The sequence below is a fragment of the Nothoprocta perdicaria genome, unplaced genomic scaffold, assembly GCF_003342845.1.
Source record: "Nothoprocta perdicaria isolate Ctin4 unplaced genomic scaffold, notPer1 scaffold_170, whole genome shotgun sequence".
Lineage (NCBI taxonomy): Eukaryota > Metazoa > Chordata > Aves > Tinamiformes > Tinamidae > Nothoprocta > Nothoprocta perdicaria.
The window spans coordinates 800870-818812 of record NW_020454872.1 but is presented as its reverse complement, the minus strand read 5'-3'; the positions used below and the strand labels follow the sequence as shown (position 1 = coordinate 818812).

At 49.1% G+C, this 17943-nt stretch overlaps 2 protein-coding genes across 2 annotated transcripts; one reads left to right on the top strand and one right to left on the bottom strand.

The window, feature by feature from the left end:
* The first annotated feature begins 1974 nt into the window (after positions 1 to 1974).
* Positions 1975 to 4410, top strand: GUCA1A (guanylate cyclase activator 1A). Its single transcript, XM_026036092.1, has 4 exons — positions 1975 to 2172; positions 3523 to 3672; positions 4070 to 4160; positions 4250 to 4410. The coding sequence occupies exons 1-4, from the start codon at positions 1975 to 1977 to the stop codon at positions 4408 to 4410; spliced, it is 600 nt and encodes a 199-aa protein (XP_025891877.1).
* Positions 4411 to 8979: 4569 nt separating this feature from the next.
* On the bottom strand, positions 8980 to 14883 carry GUCA1B (guanylate cyclase activator 1B). Its single transcript, XM_026036091.1, has 5 exons — positions 14828 to 14883; positions 13457 to 13666; positions 11275 to 11424; positions 9993 to 10107; positions 8980 to 9402 (listed from the first exon to the last, which is right to left on the bottom strand). Exons 1-5 carry the CDS (start codon positions 14864 to 14866, stop codon positions 9278 to 9280), a joined length of 639 nt encoding a protein of 212 aa, XP_025891876.1. The 5' UTR covers positions 14867 to 14883; the 3' UTR covers positions 8980 to 9277.
* Positions 14884 to 17943: the final 3060 nt, after the last annotated feature.

Sequence of the window (17943 nt, the reverse complement as noted above, 5' to 3'; positions counted from 1 at the left end):
GGGTGGCACTTGTGCCTGGGTGCGAGCGGCGACCGAGGGGAGGAAGTTTGGGGGGAATTTCACTGTATTTGGCCAACTTTGCTTTGCAGGCGGCCAGACCGGCCCCGTCGGAGGTTCCTGTCCAAGACGTGGAGAGTCCCCAGGGGCTGGGGGAAGGCCAAGCGTTGCGGGAGCTCCCYGGCCCCCCGAGGAGCCCTGTGCCCCCGGGGCGCCTGCGGCAGCACCGCCAGCCCCTGGCCTCGCTGCTGGTGGTGGCGCAGCCCGGGGACCACGCGCCGCCCGCCATCCAGTTCCTCTTCTACCAGCCCATCTGCCCCAACTCCTACAGCCCCTTCTACACGGCCCAGAAGGCCACCTGCGGCTACCACTACCGCCGCGACACCGACCACACCAGGAAGGTGATGGACGTGCCCAGTGCCAACCTGGTGAAATGGAGAGCTGTCCGCGGCGTGAAACCGCTCGCAGCGCCAATAAAAGCCGAGCAATGAAACCAGCAGCTGGGGTGACCTGCGCTTCTTGTCTTCACGCCTGTGCTAGGACTAGCAATGAGTGTGTGAGGTGGTTTGGCCACCAGAGATATGTCCTGTGCCCATCTGGTTGCAAAAACACGGCCAGAAGTGAGGCCAAGTCAAACCTGGGTGTCTCCTTTGCCTGAGCTTAAGCTTGGCCAAAAGAAATCAAAGAGCATCTTCTTTCAGGAGGCTTTTGCAGACACAGGCAAAGTGCTGTTCATAGGGAACAGAAAACACATCTCCCTTGTGGTGCTGGAAAGCGGAGGCAGGAATGGGAACTGAAATTCGCCCGTTGCGTTGCCTGCTCTGAGAGGCAGATGTGCTGCTAGAAAGCACTTGTGCAGCTCTGGCTGAGCTTGTGCCCACCTTTAGTGCACAACCTTTCTTCTGCTAATGCGTGCCRAAATATTGCAGCCCCTTCCTGTGCTTTAGGACAAAATATCCCCCAAATGTCGTAGTGTGGCAGGTGGCAGGGGAGGTGAAGATGGAGTGCTGGGCCCCGGGTGCACCGTGCTCCGAGGCGCTGCGAGCGGCCGGGCCTCTCCGTGCTGCTGGTGCTGGCAAACAGAGCATCCGTAGAGCCCAGCAAAGCTCCTGCAGCTAATCCTGTCTCTGCAACTTGAGCAATGCCGCCTGTTTTAGCAGAGTTGCGCCTAACTTCCTTGCAGAAGAAATACCAGGCTCTGCCACACATAAAAGCCAGGCTGCTTGTCTTAACCTTGTGAGGTCTAAACCTAGGAAGGCTGCTGCACAGCCTCCCYGCTGGTAGGAATCCAGCTGCACTGATTTCATCACCGCTGCAGGATCTGGCCCATGCCACTTTCTTAGGACATGCTCCTTTAATCCCCCTGCCCAGACTTCACTGCTTTCACGTGTATTCCAGGGGGAACTTCAGCCAGAATATGACTAAGACCTGAAGGACCCCAGCGGGACAGGGACCTCTGCTTGTTCTTGCTTCGTGGTCTGATTTTAGGGCAGAAGTTCCTGCCCATGCAGCAGCAAGCGCAACCATGAGCGAGGTGGATTAGGAGCTTATGGTGTCATGGAGAAAAGCCACCCTCCTAATCCTGCCCGGGGCCATAATCTGCCACGCTTTCCCATTTTACCTCCTTCCCTATTTTATCCCTGAACTAGATGCCCTTGCATGAGCCCATCACCATCCCATTCCCCATTGGCGGAGAAGGGATTTGCCGAGTACTTAAGCGCCCAGGCCTCGTCTGAAGGGGGTTTGTGCTTTTAAATTTGCCTTGGGAAAAGCATCTTTTGTGCCTCTCGCCCCCGGCACCGACGTGGGGCAGCCCTGCACGGGCTGCCTTCCTTTCTTCCCATATCCCTGCAATGCTGGGGACACCTGGACTTTAACGGCGAGGCATAGATATAAAAGAAAAAAAGCCTCCAAATTGTGAAAAACACCCTCAGAATTTCCTGTTTTGCCAAGAAGTGATCAGCGACCTGCGTGGAAATGGGGAACATGGATGGGAAAGCAGTGGAGGAGCTGAGCGCCACCGAATGCCACCAGTGGTACAAGAAGTTCATGACGGAGTGTCCCTCGGGCCAGCTCACCCTCTACGAGTTCAAACAGTTTTTTGGCTTGAAAAACCTGAGTCCAGCAGCGAACAAATACGTTGAGCAAATGTTTGAGACGTTCGACTTCAATAAGGTAAATATTGCCCTTCCCGCTGGGTCTGCACCTGCGCTGCGTGTGCTCCGGGCTTGCGCATGTCCTACTTGAGCCTAGAAATATAGACTATACATGGCCTGATCCTCCTTTGCCTCCTAAGCTGTGTTCCTGGTTACTTACTCTGAAAAATTGATCTAAAGCCATAATCAGCAAAGCTCCTTTGTCTGCAGACTCTTCAGCAACAATTAGTGTTTTCTCTATCTTCCCATGCAGAACAGCTATAAAGGTTTAGACCTGATAGAGAGGCAAGCCCAGGACATTGCTGTGTGCACAGCGTGTGTCAGGGCACCGGCAGCCACCTCCCACAGTGCAGGAAACAGAGAAAGAATATTTCCCTATAAATTACTGTAGGTTTTTATTTGATACTCCTGATCYGATATCCCCTTAAGGCAAAGTGTCCTTTAATCCCTCAGTGCCAGGCGCCAGGATGATGGTAAGGAGGAGGCAAGCGCCCAAGCAGCGCAGATGCAGCTTGGTTTCCTAGTATTTTTAATTAATTATAATATATAATATAATAGATTTTAAAAATAATATAAATATAATATATAATATAATAAATCATTTAATTTTTAACAAGTGTGTTATGGGCTCAGTGCTGCAGTGCTTGTGCTTGTGCTTGGCCACCCTAGGGTCTCAGCTCGCTGCAGGGGCTCTGCAGAGGGACCACTGGCAACGCCGGGTCGGGAAGGGCCTGGGCTCCCTTAAAGTCCTACTTAATAGGTGTCCATGTGCTTGATAAGAGATAGAACCCCGGGGACGGGCGCCTAAGTACACAGAGCACAGGTGCCGAGTCACGGCAAGGAGAATTCAAAAACAAACGTCTGCTTCCTTCTGGGGTAAAAGGAAAGGGAAAATTTTGCCAAAYGAGCCTGCATGAGACAAGGGCTTAATTACCACTAAAATTAACACAGCTTGGGCCCTAAATCCCGCGGGCGCCTGTGCCTGAGGCTTTGCCTGCTCTTGCTGTGCGCGGATGTGCGTCCAGCAGCGGAGATGCTGGCCGTGCGCAGGRCTCAGCAGCTATTTATAGCTAATCCGGGGATAAAGCCGATGATCTTTGCTGCAATGGGCCCCATGGYGTGGGGTCTGTTCGGTGACCAACACGGGCTGCTTTGCCCCAAAAGACCCAGCGTGGCCTGGCTCCCATGGCAGCACGGCCGGAGGTGCAGCTGTGGGAGCTCCGGGATGTGCCGGCCGTAACGGGGTGTGCGGAGAGGCCTCGTGCCCGGGGCCTCCAGGGTTAAAGTCTCCTCTGGGTGACGGGGAAAACTGTTCGCTGCCTCGCTCTTTGCTTCCCACCTAATCCGGTTTCCATCCGTCTCCTTCCAGGACGGCTACATGGATTTCATGGAGTACGTGGCCGCCCTGAGCCTGGTGCTGAAAGGGAAGGTGGACCAGAAGCTGCGGTGGTACTTCAAGCTCTACGACGTGGACGGCAACGGCTGCATTGACAGGGGAGAGCTGCTAAACATCATCAAGGTGGGCGTTCTGGCTCCTTGATGGCAGCAGCGGTGACACYGGGGCCCTTCCTGTTCCGGCACAACCAGCCCCTTCCTTTCCCATTGCAGGTTGCTTGACTACATCCCCTTAAATCCAGTTTGACATAAGCGTTTGAATTTAAGCTAAGGATTTTCAGAGCTGAATGACTTCTGAATGATCTCAGTAGGCCACTTAATCTTTTAATGCCTTTATTGCCTTTTTAAGTGGTTTTAATCTCCAGTTTTTAAAATGGGCTGCTTTATTCCTTCCCGAAGTGAACTGCTTGCAGGAAAGCTTGGCCTCCAATGTCACATCCATCACTTAGATGCTTGAATCCATGAGTACAGGAACGTGTTCATGACGTTCACTGTTTCTCCTGTGTGCCCTGTTCCTCCAGGCTATCCGTGCTATCAACCGCTGCAACGAGACAATGACAGCCGAGGAGTTCACCGACATGGTGTTTGATAAGATTGATATCAACGGCGATGGTGAGTGACCTTCTTTCACCCAAAGCTGCGACCTGGACCTGCTGCTGTCCCCGTGCGTAACCCCGGTCCCTTTGCGTGCCCTCTCGCAGGCGAGCTCTCGCTGGAGGAGTTCATGGAGGGCGTGCAGAAGGACGAGGTGCTGCTCGACATCCTCACCCGCAGCCTGGACCTCACCCACATCGTCCGGCTGATCCAGAACGATGGGAAGAACCCGCAGAGCTCTGAGGCGGAGGCGGCGGCCGCCGAGTAGGCTCTCGGGACGCACACACATCTTCTCCGCTTTTCCCTCTAAAGTCAGTAAAAGAGACAGTTTGTGGTCACGGGAGCTGCCCCAGCCCCGGCGGGATGAGGCGGAGGAGCATCCYGCTGGCGCAGGATCGTGGTCTCCATGGTCTCCAGAGGCATCGCTCCCAGGGCTGGTGCAGCTCGGCACAGGGCCAACACACACGGACCTCGTGCGGGTCCCACGAGGGCAGAGCCGAGGGACGAGTGTCCCAAGGGGCCGGGGTGCAGAGGGTGCCGCTCTGCCGAGGGGAGCAGCGCGGGGCGCCGGGGACTCACGCACAGAGATCGGCCCAAAGGCAGACGTGCAAAACCCCGAAACCAGAGCTGAACCTTCTCCTCCTGCCTGTATTCCCAGAGCATGCCCAATATTTTCCCAACACAAAAATGAGAGCAGTAATTTTGGTCACTCATTCGTTGCTTTATTGCTATTATATAAACAGTCTTTAATGATGATAGAGATAAAGCCATCTGTGAGTTAGGAGAAAGAAGCAGGGAGAGTGCAGTGATTCTCTCAGCTGTCTTTTAAAGCACTAGAAACATTAAATGGTGCCTTTTTTTTTTTTTTTTTTTTTGTTTCTCTAACTGCTGTCTGAACCAGTCGAGTGAACAACTTCAGGGTTCAGTTCCTCCGGGAAAGGGCTGCAGTGGCAGGGACGTGAAAGGGAGCAGTTTTGCATGCGCTTGCAGGGATATCCCTGCATGTCTTATCACCTGCACACTTCGAGCGCTGGTGCGAGTTGCCCCAGGCCCTGGGAGCACTGGGTGCTGCGGGACCCGCTGCCCAGCRCCGCCTGCCAGCAATTTATGGTCACTTTTTTTCCTGTCAGCTTTTGTACTTTGGGTCTTATAGAGAACTAATAAAGGATGTTTTACAAGAGTATTTGAGGTTGTGTTTTTTCTCTTTGGTCGATTATCCAGCTGTTCCCAGAAGGGCGGATTAGCTCTCCAGGGCTTCATTCACRCTGCTCCTTTGCAGGAGCAGCAGGAGAGACGGGCGAGCCCGGTTTGCCAGGTGCTAGACGAGACTTTGCTCCCAGCTCCTAGCACCTTTGAGGTCTGGTTGCCCATTCTTCCCAGCACAGTTTGCATGGAGCTTGATTTGGCAAACGTGCCCTCCCGTGTCCCTGCAGCTCTTGSCTCCTGCATTCACCCTCCCCAGCAGCCCCAGCCTGGGTCACACACTGTCCCTGCACAGCCACAGGAAAGGGAAAAGCCAGAGAGGTTCCGAGACGGGAGGGCCATCCAGCCCCAGGCCTGCTGAGCCCTGTGCTGGTGCCAGGGTGGGCAGCCTGTGCCACCACGAGAGCCACACGAGTCCTCAGCTGGTGCTCAGCACCCTCCGGCAGCAGAACTGGCCCCCCACAAAGGACCATTGCAGCACTTACTTCATCCTTAAGGCAGTGGGTGCGAGGTGAACATGGGCTTCTTGTGCAAACTTCCTCCCGAAGGCAAGGTCAGCCCTGGATGCCTTCCCCAAAATACCAAGGGAAGCTCTCCAAGGGCAGCCTCCGACCAACCGGGTGTCAGGATGCATCCTCAGAGCTCAGCATCTCSTTCAGATACTGCTTTCTCAGCCTCTAAGAAATCAAATGAAAAGTAATTAAAAAGTAACACTGGGCTTTCCTGTCCCTAACTCGGGTAGAATTAATTCATTTYGAAATGGCGCCGGGCAGGAGCAGGCACGCAAGGAGGGCCGGGTTTCCGTGGCTGGAAAGGCAACCGTGCCACCTCCTGGGCACGAGCGATGCTGGCCGGGCAGAGCGGGCRGCACCGGGGCTGTGCAGCACAGGGGCTTTCAAATGCAAGATCCCAAACAAGCCTGGTGACCACATACACAGCTGATGATGTCAGAGGGCACAAAATATCCCCRTCCCCACCCTGGTGCGTGTGGCGCCAGGACCAAAAGGCAGAGAAATGAAGTGGAGCAGCAGAGCRGATGGCTGCAGAAGCTGGGGCCCTTCCCAGCCCGGCACCGAGGGCGGCAAATTCCGCACACRGGAACCAGGGGAATGCTGCAACCTGCACACAAGCCCTTGCTCCAAACCCCAGCTGTGAATATCACATTGAAAAAAACCCAAAACCCCCAAAAACACAGATAAGGATCACGGCTAAGCATAGTGCACCATGCAACCATCATCTCACTCCTAGYTCCTTCCTTCTCAGGGTCGGGGCTCGGGACCATCCTTGGGAACGTGCCCATCCATAATGCTGGGACACAACCTCTCCTGGGTCCCTGGTCCCTTCCAGACAGTCACAGCACTACTTGCAGCTTTGGAACCTGCTTATCCCACCTTCAACCCTACCCAACATCAGGGACAGCAAAAATCAGACCRGATAATGATAAGCCCAGAAAATCAGATAGCATTTGCTTTTCTGAGCTGTTGCATGACCCAATTTAGACCAAAAAAATCCAATCAGGCAAATCCAATTCCAGCTCAGCTCTAAGTCTGGAAAATGGATTACACAACATCTGACATCAATAACCAGACGCAAATGTTGAGCTGAGTTTGGGAGGAGATCAAAGTGTTGAGTACTTACTTTAGAAGAAGACTAAGACTAAAGCACTCATTTTTGCAACAAAAGATTACAAGACTGATAAGAGTGAAAAGATTTTCCACTGGGTTATGCCAGCTCTAACACATACCTGTCTCTTGCATAGCCTGTGATTGCCTCTGGGCTGCATAAAGCAGATGTGAGGCTCTTCTCCCAGCCCTGAACTCTACAGCCTTTTGCACGTGGTTCTTGCATCTCAGCAAGGCCAAAACAGGGGCCATTTGATGGCCCACAGCACTGTCAGCTCACCTTACTGTGCAGCAGCTATTTCTAACTCCACCCAGAAAAACTTTTTGCACATCTGCTTTTCACATGCATAGAAGTGGAGACCAGAGCCTATTTGCAATGGTGATCTGCAGCAGCACAGCTACTGCTGCCCTGGGTCTGGCTCGTCACCTTAACCCATCACCTCTGCTCAACTGATCACATCATACTCAAAGATCACCTTGGCCAGACACTCAGCTGCTTACACAGGCATGTGTCTCATTCCAAGTAGAAAATAGGTTCAAAATGAAATTTTAATAAATAATAGATCTTTATTAGATCAAAGTGTTACAAAACCCAAGTACAAGGGCTCAGGGTGAGGATGCCCTGCACATCCCAGCTCCTGGGGGGAATGCCAAATGCCCCCTTGGGGGTCAGACCTTGCTAGGGGATGAGAATAAAAAAATAAAATAAAGCATTTAAGTAAAACTTCAGTATATAACTATAAGTAAACATGCATTTAACATTAATATTTGTGCAAGAAGCAAAAGCCAGATGTGTTATGTTAGTGATACCCCAGAATCAAGTAATTTGTCCATGAGTTTCGTAATGCAAATCTCTTCTTCAGTGTCCTCATGGAAGTCCGGAGTGAAATTCTTTCAGGTCTTTGGCTGGTAAACAGCACATGCATTTGAACTGTCTTATTCTGAATATTTCCTGAATACTTCTGAACCCAAAAAATCAGCTAAATTGACAAAGCTACCAGTAAGCTAGCTCYGAGTATGACAGTGGGGTGGATAAAGGCCAAAAGAATTTAAAAGGTTACAATTTTTTCAATGCTTGGAATTTGACCAATTTTCTTGTGGGACAACATCAATAAACCAGATCAAAAGACATGYCATTCTCCTCAAGAGTTTTTTCTTGAAAATAACGCATAAATCCAACAAAACTGAACCAATGTTTTGGTTCAAAAACCAAAGTTCAAATCCTCTCTCCACACATATACATGGGTTAGCCATAAGAATAGCAAAGCTYATCCCATAGGCTGTGCAAATTCCATCTGTAGTCTGTGGCTGGATCGGTAAGCAGTGTAAAACCACTGCACTACTATATTGACCGAGTGTCCCTCACACCATCCTGCTACTCCTGCCAATAAATCACAGCTAAGCCAGTCCCTCTACAGAAGGATTCCCAGGCAAGATCCCRCTGCCCTCCGCTTCTCATCACAACCAACTTGTGGCCCAGGGGAAGTGCTGAGGCCTGCGCGAGCTCAGCCCTGCTCCACAGGGTGCAGAAAGATGCCCCAAAAAAGGACCCAGCAAGGAAAAGGGCTCAGGAAGGGRCAGACCCACAGCTCTTGTGCAAACCTCATCCACAGATGCTGCCAGGAAGAGATACAACTGGCAGCGCAGTGTTTGAAAACCCACTTTCCTGGCCCCATAGAACCTCACAGAAAATGGTACCAGGAGCAAGGTGTGCTCCACAGAAGAGATCCAAGTTATTACTGCAGCTGTCCAGCCTTCACATTATGGTTTCCCCAGCTTTGTACACAGACCTGGCTATCCTTATGATCTTAAGGATGGTGTTATGTTGCTGCTCATTCATTTTGCTAAAATAATACAACCTACCCAAATCAATTGTATGCACACATTATAAAGTGTAACAGATTTCCTGAGAGAAGAGTGTCTGCCATCTGCACTGAAAGTGGTACCAGACCATCAGGAATTCTCCTYGTCTGGTCCCTTCTCTCACTGGAATACAAAACACTCCCAGGAAACCATTAGAGGAAACCACAAARAGTTTGTTCCTTAGGGTGTAACCAAAAGCCAGAGCTGGCAAACAGGGTGTTGTGTACATAAAAGGACTTATTCATGGACCAACAATGTCTCTGGGTACCAGCAGTTCTTGCCATATGCAGCATGAGATTCGGATATGCCCTCTTGAATCTCTGGAGGTCTTCATGTGGATGCTGGGATTGTATTAAAACTTAAAGCCATTATCCCTCCCACCCCCAGAGTGAAAGCCACAGCTGTAGTCAGCACCACGTTTTCAGTCATATCAAAATGGGATTTTCTTTAACAAACACTGCTCCTCCTCTGCTCAGAGATCCATCCTGCAGGGTTTACTTCCATTTGCAACATCTTCATCACCCACTTGTCTTTCCTGGCTCCATCAATGAATTCATCAAGAGACAACTGCCCTATAACCAGGACGGGGAGGACAAAGGATAGGAACACAAAACATGACAGGAAGCAAAAACATGGAAATGTGTTAATGAGAAAAAAGATACACTACCTATTCTCCCCATGCAGCTTAGGGCAGCTAAATAGAAGACAAACCACCACCCTGGAAACCCCATTCACACCTACAGTGTCCCACTGGCTAACATGGAACACTGCATTGGGTTACACATGCTGCTCTGGGAGGACTGCAAGTCTGATCCTGCAAGCTACCYGTTTTCAATAGACCCACTGTCTCTATTCAGGCTCCCTGCCCCTCACCTGGGATCTGTTCCAACTGCTCGAGGTTTRAGAATGACACCAGCAGGGCATCAAAATCCAGAAGGAATAATGAGTCCAGTGTATTTTATATTAATAAATAAAAATTATCTGTTGCAAAGAATGGCTTGAGATGCCTTAACTGCTGCACAACAGCCAGAGCCCAACCTGACTTGTCTGAGTAATATGATTGTCTTAACTGATTTTTTGATAAATCTAATTAAAACTAGTCTGACCAGCACAGATATATTTTCGTTATGCATGAGTGCAATTTAAGCTATCAGTTCCTTACCATCTCCATTCTCATCCACTAACTGAAATATCCTGTCCACAACCTCCTCTGGYGTGAGCAATGGAGTCCTCTCCTCCACTTCAGACCGACACACTTTCTTCAGCTTGTAGATAGACTGTAAAGTTCACAGGTTAGAAGGACATGAAAAGCAGGGCTATACTTATCTCAGCAGTGTAGATATTTGCAGGCTGCAGTTCTATTTTTTTTTCCACCCAGAAACATCTGCCACTGGGGAGCCATTGATCTCCACTGAGCAGATCATTAACAAAACCTCCCACCATATTATGTGTACTGTGGATTACATTATTTGCACTTTAAAACTGCAGCCCATCCATTTTACTTGTGTACTAATCAAACCTCAGGTTCCTTTGCAAGGAGCAAGGTAAGAGTTTCCAGAGACAGGAAAAATCATACTGAGATGTCAAATGATTTTTTCCCAGGGTCTATGCAGATCTGAAACCAGGCATACCTGGATTTAACCGCTTCTCCCTCTCTCCTATTCAACTTGTGCCCAAACTGCAAAAATCAAACCCATATTAGCATATATTTTGACCCACTTTGCCAGTGGAACATGGCAGATTTGGCCTATTCCCCTCTCTATATTTGTTGCTCTCCTTGCAATGCAAGCACCTGTTCACTTAGTTTTGCTCATCAGGCTGAAGGATTGTCTGCAGACTTCCCAGCCAGGGGATTAGCAAGGGCAGAACACAGCTCTGGCCCATTTCTCTGACCTTAAAACAATAATTGAACCCAGCCTTAACTAGCTCCCCAAATTCTTTCTCTCCTGTTGATTTAGGTAGCCAAAACTGGTCCCATTTCCCCAGTCCCTGACTTATCAGCACAGAAAGACTCARCTGCTCTGAGTTGCCTTCCTATTTCAGCCTGAAATGGCCGATACCACTGATTAAGCCTCCCAAATACAGTTGKGAAAGGGTGACTAACAGCGCCTGTGTTGCAGGGCAGAGTCTAAGAGTCCATGAGAGATTTGCCTAAGGTTACACAGCACCTGGGCATCTCATCTCTCTCTGCTAGACCACCAGGCCACATGTCCTTTCATACTTCAATTTACTAACTGAAACCAATTGCAGAACATAAAAACCCAGAAATATCAGGTTTGCACCAAAGCACTCTGTAAATGACCACTTCRCCTAGGCCAGGCATCTTCACTTCATCACTAACCACAGCAGTTTGAAACAGTGGGTTATCTCTATACACACTATATGCATCATTATATTGCCAAAGGATGGAGATTAGACATGATAATTAGGCAATACCCACTTACCTCAACAATTTCTAGCAGCTCAGGTTTATCTATGCAGCCATTCCCATCCTTGTCATATACTTTGAATGTCCACCTCAGTTTATGTTCCAGTTTTCCTCGTAAAACGAGATTTAAAGCAGCCACGTATTCCAGAAAGTCTATGGTGTTATCCTGTAGGAAAAGGCAGCACAAGATGAAGGGCATTTAACCACAGAGCTGACAGCACTGCTTAGGAAAGAAGGATGAAGGATGAGAGCAGGATGCCCAGAAGATGCTGTGGGRGACAGCTATTTCCCACTCTAGGAGACTATCAGCACTGCCCTTCTCCCCTGTCCCCCTGGGATAAGCTCCTGGGCAGCAGCAGAACAGATGAGCTGCATTCTCCCCGTTACAGGAATAAGGAGGACACCTGCAAGGACTCAACACAAACAGCTCAAACACACTGGGACAGTACAGACAACACAAATGATGCAGAAGCACCCGAGGAAGGTGGTGACAATGGAGCCATCCAGGGGGAAGCAGCAAGAGCCTCTGCACCAAGGGACATGTCAAGTGTTGGGCCGCCTACAAGGCTCTGAAAAGGCTCTGGGAAGCACTCCGGCTCCGTCAGCAGCCTCCAGCAGATGGCCCTCCTAACTCAGCCCATTGCCCAAGGCCAAGCGCTCAACAGCACGCGTCCCCATCCAGGGACAAGTCCCAGCCTAGGGAGCAAAAGGGCCTGTGTGTGGCCCCCRCAGGCTGCTGGAGGGACCAAAAGCTGCTATTGCTGGACTGGGAACACAAATAATTTAGGGTGTGTTTGCATTGATGCCCTTAACACTGATAATCCTTCAGATCATCAGGCCCTGAAAGCTGTTTTTTAGACCTAATTTAAGTGATTATATAGCAAAAGCCCATTTAGCAAGCACACACACCTAGGCCTAATTTAATACAGTTTTAGGAATATTGTACTTATATTTATGCTACCAAAAAAATGAAAGGGGGGAGTGTCATTCTCCTAAGAATGGGGCTTCCTYCCTCCCTTAATGTCCGCTGCTCATGGGCATTAGCAACACTACCTGAAATGCACCGAGGAGCATGTTCTGGCTCCAGCAGGCCACAGAGCAGGACATTTCTGCAGGAATCCCTTCTGACATGGATTGCATTAGACAGTTTAGATCTATGCTTTTTGCTTACATTTTCCATTGCTTTCTTATAATGCTCTCAAACTGGCTTTTACTACTACTACCACCACAGTGCAGTCTTGCCACTGGTTTAAAAAGAAGCTTAATAGAAATTGTTTTATCTAATCCAAGCAGGGTCTAGTAGTTGTGTCCCCTTTTCCAGTGTGACTAAACAAACAACTGTAGACTTCAAATATGATCAAGAGCTTCCRAAAAGTCTAGTAGCTAGGCAAATACCACCCATTTCAAGAGGGAGAAGAACCACCTTATGCTTACCCRAGTAGCTGAAATATTATGGGCTAGTATTACACTATCACTTGCACCAACGTGCAAGCTGAGTAAACAGCTACAAAACCAAGCAGCTCATTTCTCCCAAGGGTCTGAAGACAAAAACAACTCACAATCAAGACCAAATTTTCAGGATTGTTCAAAGTTCCTTAGCTTTTGAGTAGCAGCTAAAGCTGCTACTAAAGTAGTTAAACAAAAATCAGTATTTTGTTACTTGCTACCTGTTCATAAAGTACATACATACTTCCTCCAAGTAGGACTGTCCTCCAGTGTTATTCCTCCTGCATCATAACAGCTATATATTTTTTGGCTAGTAGCCTTTGCTGTTTGAGGATCTTTCAGCTGCCTAGGTTTAAACCTTTTAATCCATCCTTAGGCACTTGAAGGACATTCCGTCCTTAATTCGCATACAGATTTATGAAGAGATAAATCCACACCAAACCATGAAGACTGATGCAGTGTGTTTCTTATATAAGAAAGGAGACTGCGACACAGGGTAGGATCCCACCAGCCTCACAGCCAAACCCCTCTGTGTTTGCACCCAGGTGCCTTTTTGAATCCAAAGAAAAAGCCCATTACAGCTAGTCCTYACATTGCAGGGAGCAATAGAACTGCACTACAGCCTTGGTAGACCCCTTGCCTTTGTCTCATTAAACCTAATAACGAGAGTGGAACCTGCCCCAAGCCATCTCTAAWTTGCCAGAGAGCAGTGAGTATCAGCCAAATCGCTGCACTAGCTCTTTGCCACTTACCCCATTCTTATCAAAAGCTCTGAACATGTTTTCAATGTACTCCGCGGCTTCGCAATTGTCCTGGACTCCGAAGAAGCGCTTGAACTCATGCATGAAGAGGGTCCCGCTAGGACATTCCACCACAAATTTCTTATACCACTCCTGCAGTTCAGCAACATCAATTTCTGCTTGTTCCCCTTCAGCATTGGTGAAGTGCTGCCCCATTTTCCTCTGCAAATGGGAAAAAAAGGAACAAAAAAGAAAAAGATCAACTCCTTTGCAGGTACTGTCCTTTTATCTCCTGTAGTTTCTTTCTCTTTGCTCTTTTTCCTCCTGCAGGTTCTTGCCTTTGGTTCTCTGGTGCTGATGCTGCGTCCTRCTATTTTACTTTGTCTTTCACCTTATTCTTCCTCCTCCTTTTCTGCAGGCTCTGCTCACCTCTACACTTTGTGAGCTGCCTTCGTGATCCTGGAGTGCTTCCCTTCATTAAGGCAGGGCAACAAAACATGTGGTCTCAGACCTGCATAAAAATAACTAAGATCATTAGGAGATTCTGACCTATTAGTCACAGAGACCTTCAGATGTTCTCAGCTGAGCCCTATTTAGAAGCAGCCTCCATAGAGACTCAGGGGGCTGCTGCAGGGCTGCACCTGCATGTCAAAGGATTTTGGAGCTGAGATTCCCTTTATATGTTACTTATAATCTCTTCCTTGGTTCTGTGCCTTTTCTGAAAAAGAAAATAATTAAGTGAATTCTTAGACTTTGGTTTTCAAATTTCAGTATATACTAGCAGCTTAGGGARTTACTGTAATTATTTTCAGTAAAAATTATATATTAACAAACATCTTTTAAAGAGAGTTTTGATAAAAAATGTAAGACTCATTCTACTCACCTGAGAAAAGTGGATTACTAATACATCAAACAATGCATTACTGAAAGTATGTTGGGTGTCCTACCTCTATAAGTTAATCCTTTAGGGGGAAAAAACCCTGTGAATGCACATAGTTAAATATATATATCCCTTAGCTTCATAGGAAGCTTTTAGAATTTTAAAGTTTTTTAGGAATCTTATTTCTCTCTACTTTCCTGAAGTATCATATTTTTTCTTCATTCCTCTATCTACTTACCTCTTCACAACACTCACTATACTTGCAGTGTTAAAAAAAACCTCTATCTTAAAAAGAAAGGAAAAAAATTATCCTAGCAGTAAATATTGCTTACTGCTTTTATTACAGAGACTAGCTATAGCTCTAGATAGGCTGTTCTCTTAGGTCTGCTCACAGCTATAGTCTATACAAATAAATAATAATAAAATACTAATTAAAAAAAAAAGAGAAAACCCCATCCCTAAAGACCTCCCTCTTCATTTTAYCTCTTTGCAAAACCACCAACCTTTATACATATTGTGCCAGGTGTTCTGAATCTAACCATCTTTCTGTGTCAGCTGGAAAGAAATGACCTGTAGCTATAAATGTGCTTGAGCCAGGCTAGCTTGCAGATGGGATTCTTCCTTTAAGAAGATTGGAGCAGTATTAATAGGAAGTAATGGGGCCTTTATTATTACAATGCTAAGGGCYATTGAAGGCTTAAATTGCTCATTTTAGAAACAGATTGGTTTTGGAAAGAAGACTTACTAATATGGAAAAAACATAGGTCAAAAGTCAGTCTAGTGCTTGTTGCTGCAAGATGAGCTACTTTCCTGCAGTAAAAGCAGGCTTTATTCAGAGTCCCCTTGTGCATGTGAATAGCCCTTCGCAGGTGTTACCTGTGCACAACTTTGCAGAAGCAGAGCCTGACTTTTTGTTTCTGTAGCTCCTCAGGATGCCTGAGCACTGTGGAGACTCCTGCTGCAACCTCTGGAGAAGAGACAAGTAGGACAGCAGAAGTATAAAAAGAGAGAAGAGGGATTAGTGAAACTATGAGAAAGCCTAAAGATGTTTTCTTTCTCTGGAAAGGTTCACTTTTGGGCCTGGTGGTTCAGAGGAATATTAGTTGTCTTCTCTTGTACCTAAAAGAATGTAACAGGCTTAATAAACTTAAGCCTCCCTCCTCCAGGTGCTTCAAGCCCTGACTTTTAATGAATTTCTACTGTAGCAGCATAGCCTGAGGGCTGATGAAGGGAAAGAGCCCTGCTCTATGCGTGTGCTTCCTAACGAGATGAGACTGGACATCACAGGCCCTGCCATCCCTGAGAGYTCCCTGTGCTGCATTCCCTGTTTCTGCGCTCCGTGATTCCGTGTGTTCCATCTACGCAGGGTCCCTGTGCTTGCTGGGGCTGTCGTACGAAGGAACTGCTTTCTCCCTCCTCCCTCTGTGTTCCTCGCTGCTTCTTGGTTSATGCCTGAGAGGACCTGGGTTCTGCGCTTTGGTTGCAAATGTAGTTTTAGGGAAACTAGAGGCACCTTTTTCTGTGGCAACACAGATGTGTAGGGGGTCATGAGTGTTTTTACAGCAGCGCAGCTGGGGGGTTTTGCTCGGCAGAGTTTCGCTCCGGTGCGGAGCTGCCCGCTGGAATGCGAGTGCTCGGAGCACAAGACTCCACAYGCCCGGGCCGCGGTGCTGCCTCGTTGCATAAGGCTGTTTTGCCCTATGGGAACTTAGTGATCTGTTCCCAGGAGAGAAAATGGTTCCTCTTTGTTTTGATCCCTCGGTTCTTTTCCAGCTAGGAACAAAGGCCTTGAAAGATCTCTCGGCTTGCAGGGTCTGAGCTCTGCCGCTGTTGGTATCGTGACGTACAATGCCTTTAATAAACGCGGGGCTGTGGACTTGGCACTGAAGCAATTGAAACCCACAGCTCCTGTTATGGAAATGCCTCTGTGGCTGAGTCTGCTTGTGCCCGGACCGCTCTCGCCCGGCTGCGCTGGCAGAGTCCGTCCGCAGGTGTTAATGCTGCTTTATGGAGCACCGTTTGTGCTAAAGGGTTGCTCTGTGTGATTTGAAAAAGATGCAGGTAGAAGTAATAAAGATGACTAAAAAATGAAAATAATATTTTCTAGGAAACACTATAATAAAGGACTTGGTGTTTGTTGGCCTCTGGAAGTTTGGGATCAGTGCTGTATAAGTGATGGAGCAGAGAAATACCATTCCAGAATGAAAACTGTGGATGAGGGCATTGCAAGCAGGGAGCATCTGATTGCATCCTGCCTTCTGAGCTCTCCCAGGTTGTCCCCAGCCTGGCTCAGAGCGGCAGTGTCCCAGCGAGGCAGCTCGCTTCCCGTTGGCTCGYCAGGCGTGCCGCCACACGCTCGAGGCGAGCAGAAAGGCACGGAAAGAGCCGCAGAGCAGCGGGAAGACTCATTCCTTCGGCATCTGCGCCAGAGCCTTGGCTGCCTCCGCGCGTGGTGATGAAGASGAGGAGCCGTGGGCGCTCAGTTGGGCCCCCTGGCATGCAAGCGCTGCAGGGGGAAGGTGCATCTGCAGTGTGCGCTCSAGTGCCTGCCCGTAGTGCCCTGGCACCTTGCTCCTTGTCCACACTGAGGGTGCACGGAGTGGCCGGGGTGCTCCGGAGCAGGGTCAGGAGCGCGGCCAAGGGGCATGGGCAGTTTTCCCACAGTGTCTGCTTTGCACCGAGCGACCGGGCTGGCAAGCTGTGCTGCAAGCGAGGGCAGATCCGGAACTCCTGAACATTTACCTGGCGCCAGGCAGGACAGACGTGTGGACGCGAGGAATGCGAGGAGGATGTGCGGCAGCTTTAGAGCTGACACGTTGCATACCAGCCCAAAGAGGGGAAGGGAGCAGTGCCCCTTCTCCTGAGCATCGCTGCTGGGTTTATTACATGAGCTGCTCTCCCTGATTGTGTACTCTGAAACCGACAGGTAGCAAACATCTGAGATGTCCCACCGCAGTGTTACCTCATCCCAACAAGCGCTGCCGTGGGCTTCACTTCCAGGGAGAGCTGATCGTGTGCTCACAAACTGACACTACCTGCCATCTCTGAGCAGTGGGGAAACGAAGCCTGGAATTTTCATCTTGCACTTTGGTATCTCACAAGACAAATGTCCCCAAAACCCCACAAAACTGCCCATTTTCAGTGAGAATTTTTGGCAAATTTCAAGATTTTACGTAAACTTGGGAGAGGTCAAGCTATGAGTCAGGCTCTCCAAGGGCAGGAAGCAGCAGGATGAGCCTTTAGGAGGGGAAGGAGAAGGGAATTTCCTGCTTTTTTCATGTTAATTAAAACTAAGGTGCAAAGTGATCCCTTGAAACCAGGATTCACCACTGAGTCACCGTTGGCCACCTAGGAGGGAAGGAAACTAAGCGAGGGCCTCGTGGGGCCGTGGGCGCAGGAAACACAGCAGCGCTCCGCGGCACTCCCGTGGGTTTGCAGTCCGAGGTTGCTTTTMTTCCGTGCGGCGTTCTGAAAAATCACCACGCTTGCGGGTGCGCCTTATAACTGCTATTTGTTGTTTAAAGGCGGGCTATGGATGTGACGAGCGGAGCGCGGTGGGGGGGTCGGCGCCGGTGGCTGCGGGGGCGGCGCGGGGAGCGGCGGCGGCTGCGCCGGGCGC

Coding starts and splice junctions, on each gene's coding strand:
- GUCA1A (XM_026036092.1), top strand. CDS start 1,975: ATGGGGAACATGGATGGGAAAGCAGTGGAGGAGCTGAGCGCCACCGAA. Junction 3,673..4,069: donor AGCTGCTAAACATCATCAAG/GTGGGCGTTCTG, acceptor CTGTTCCTCCAG/GCTATCCGTGCTATCAACCG. Junction 4,161..4,249: donor GATTGATATCAACGGCGATG/GTGAGTGACCTT, acceptor GCCCTCTCGCAG/GCGAGCTCTCGCTGGAGGAG.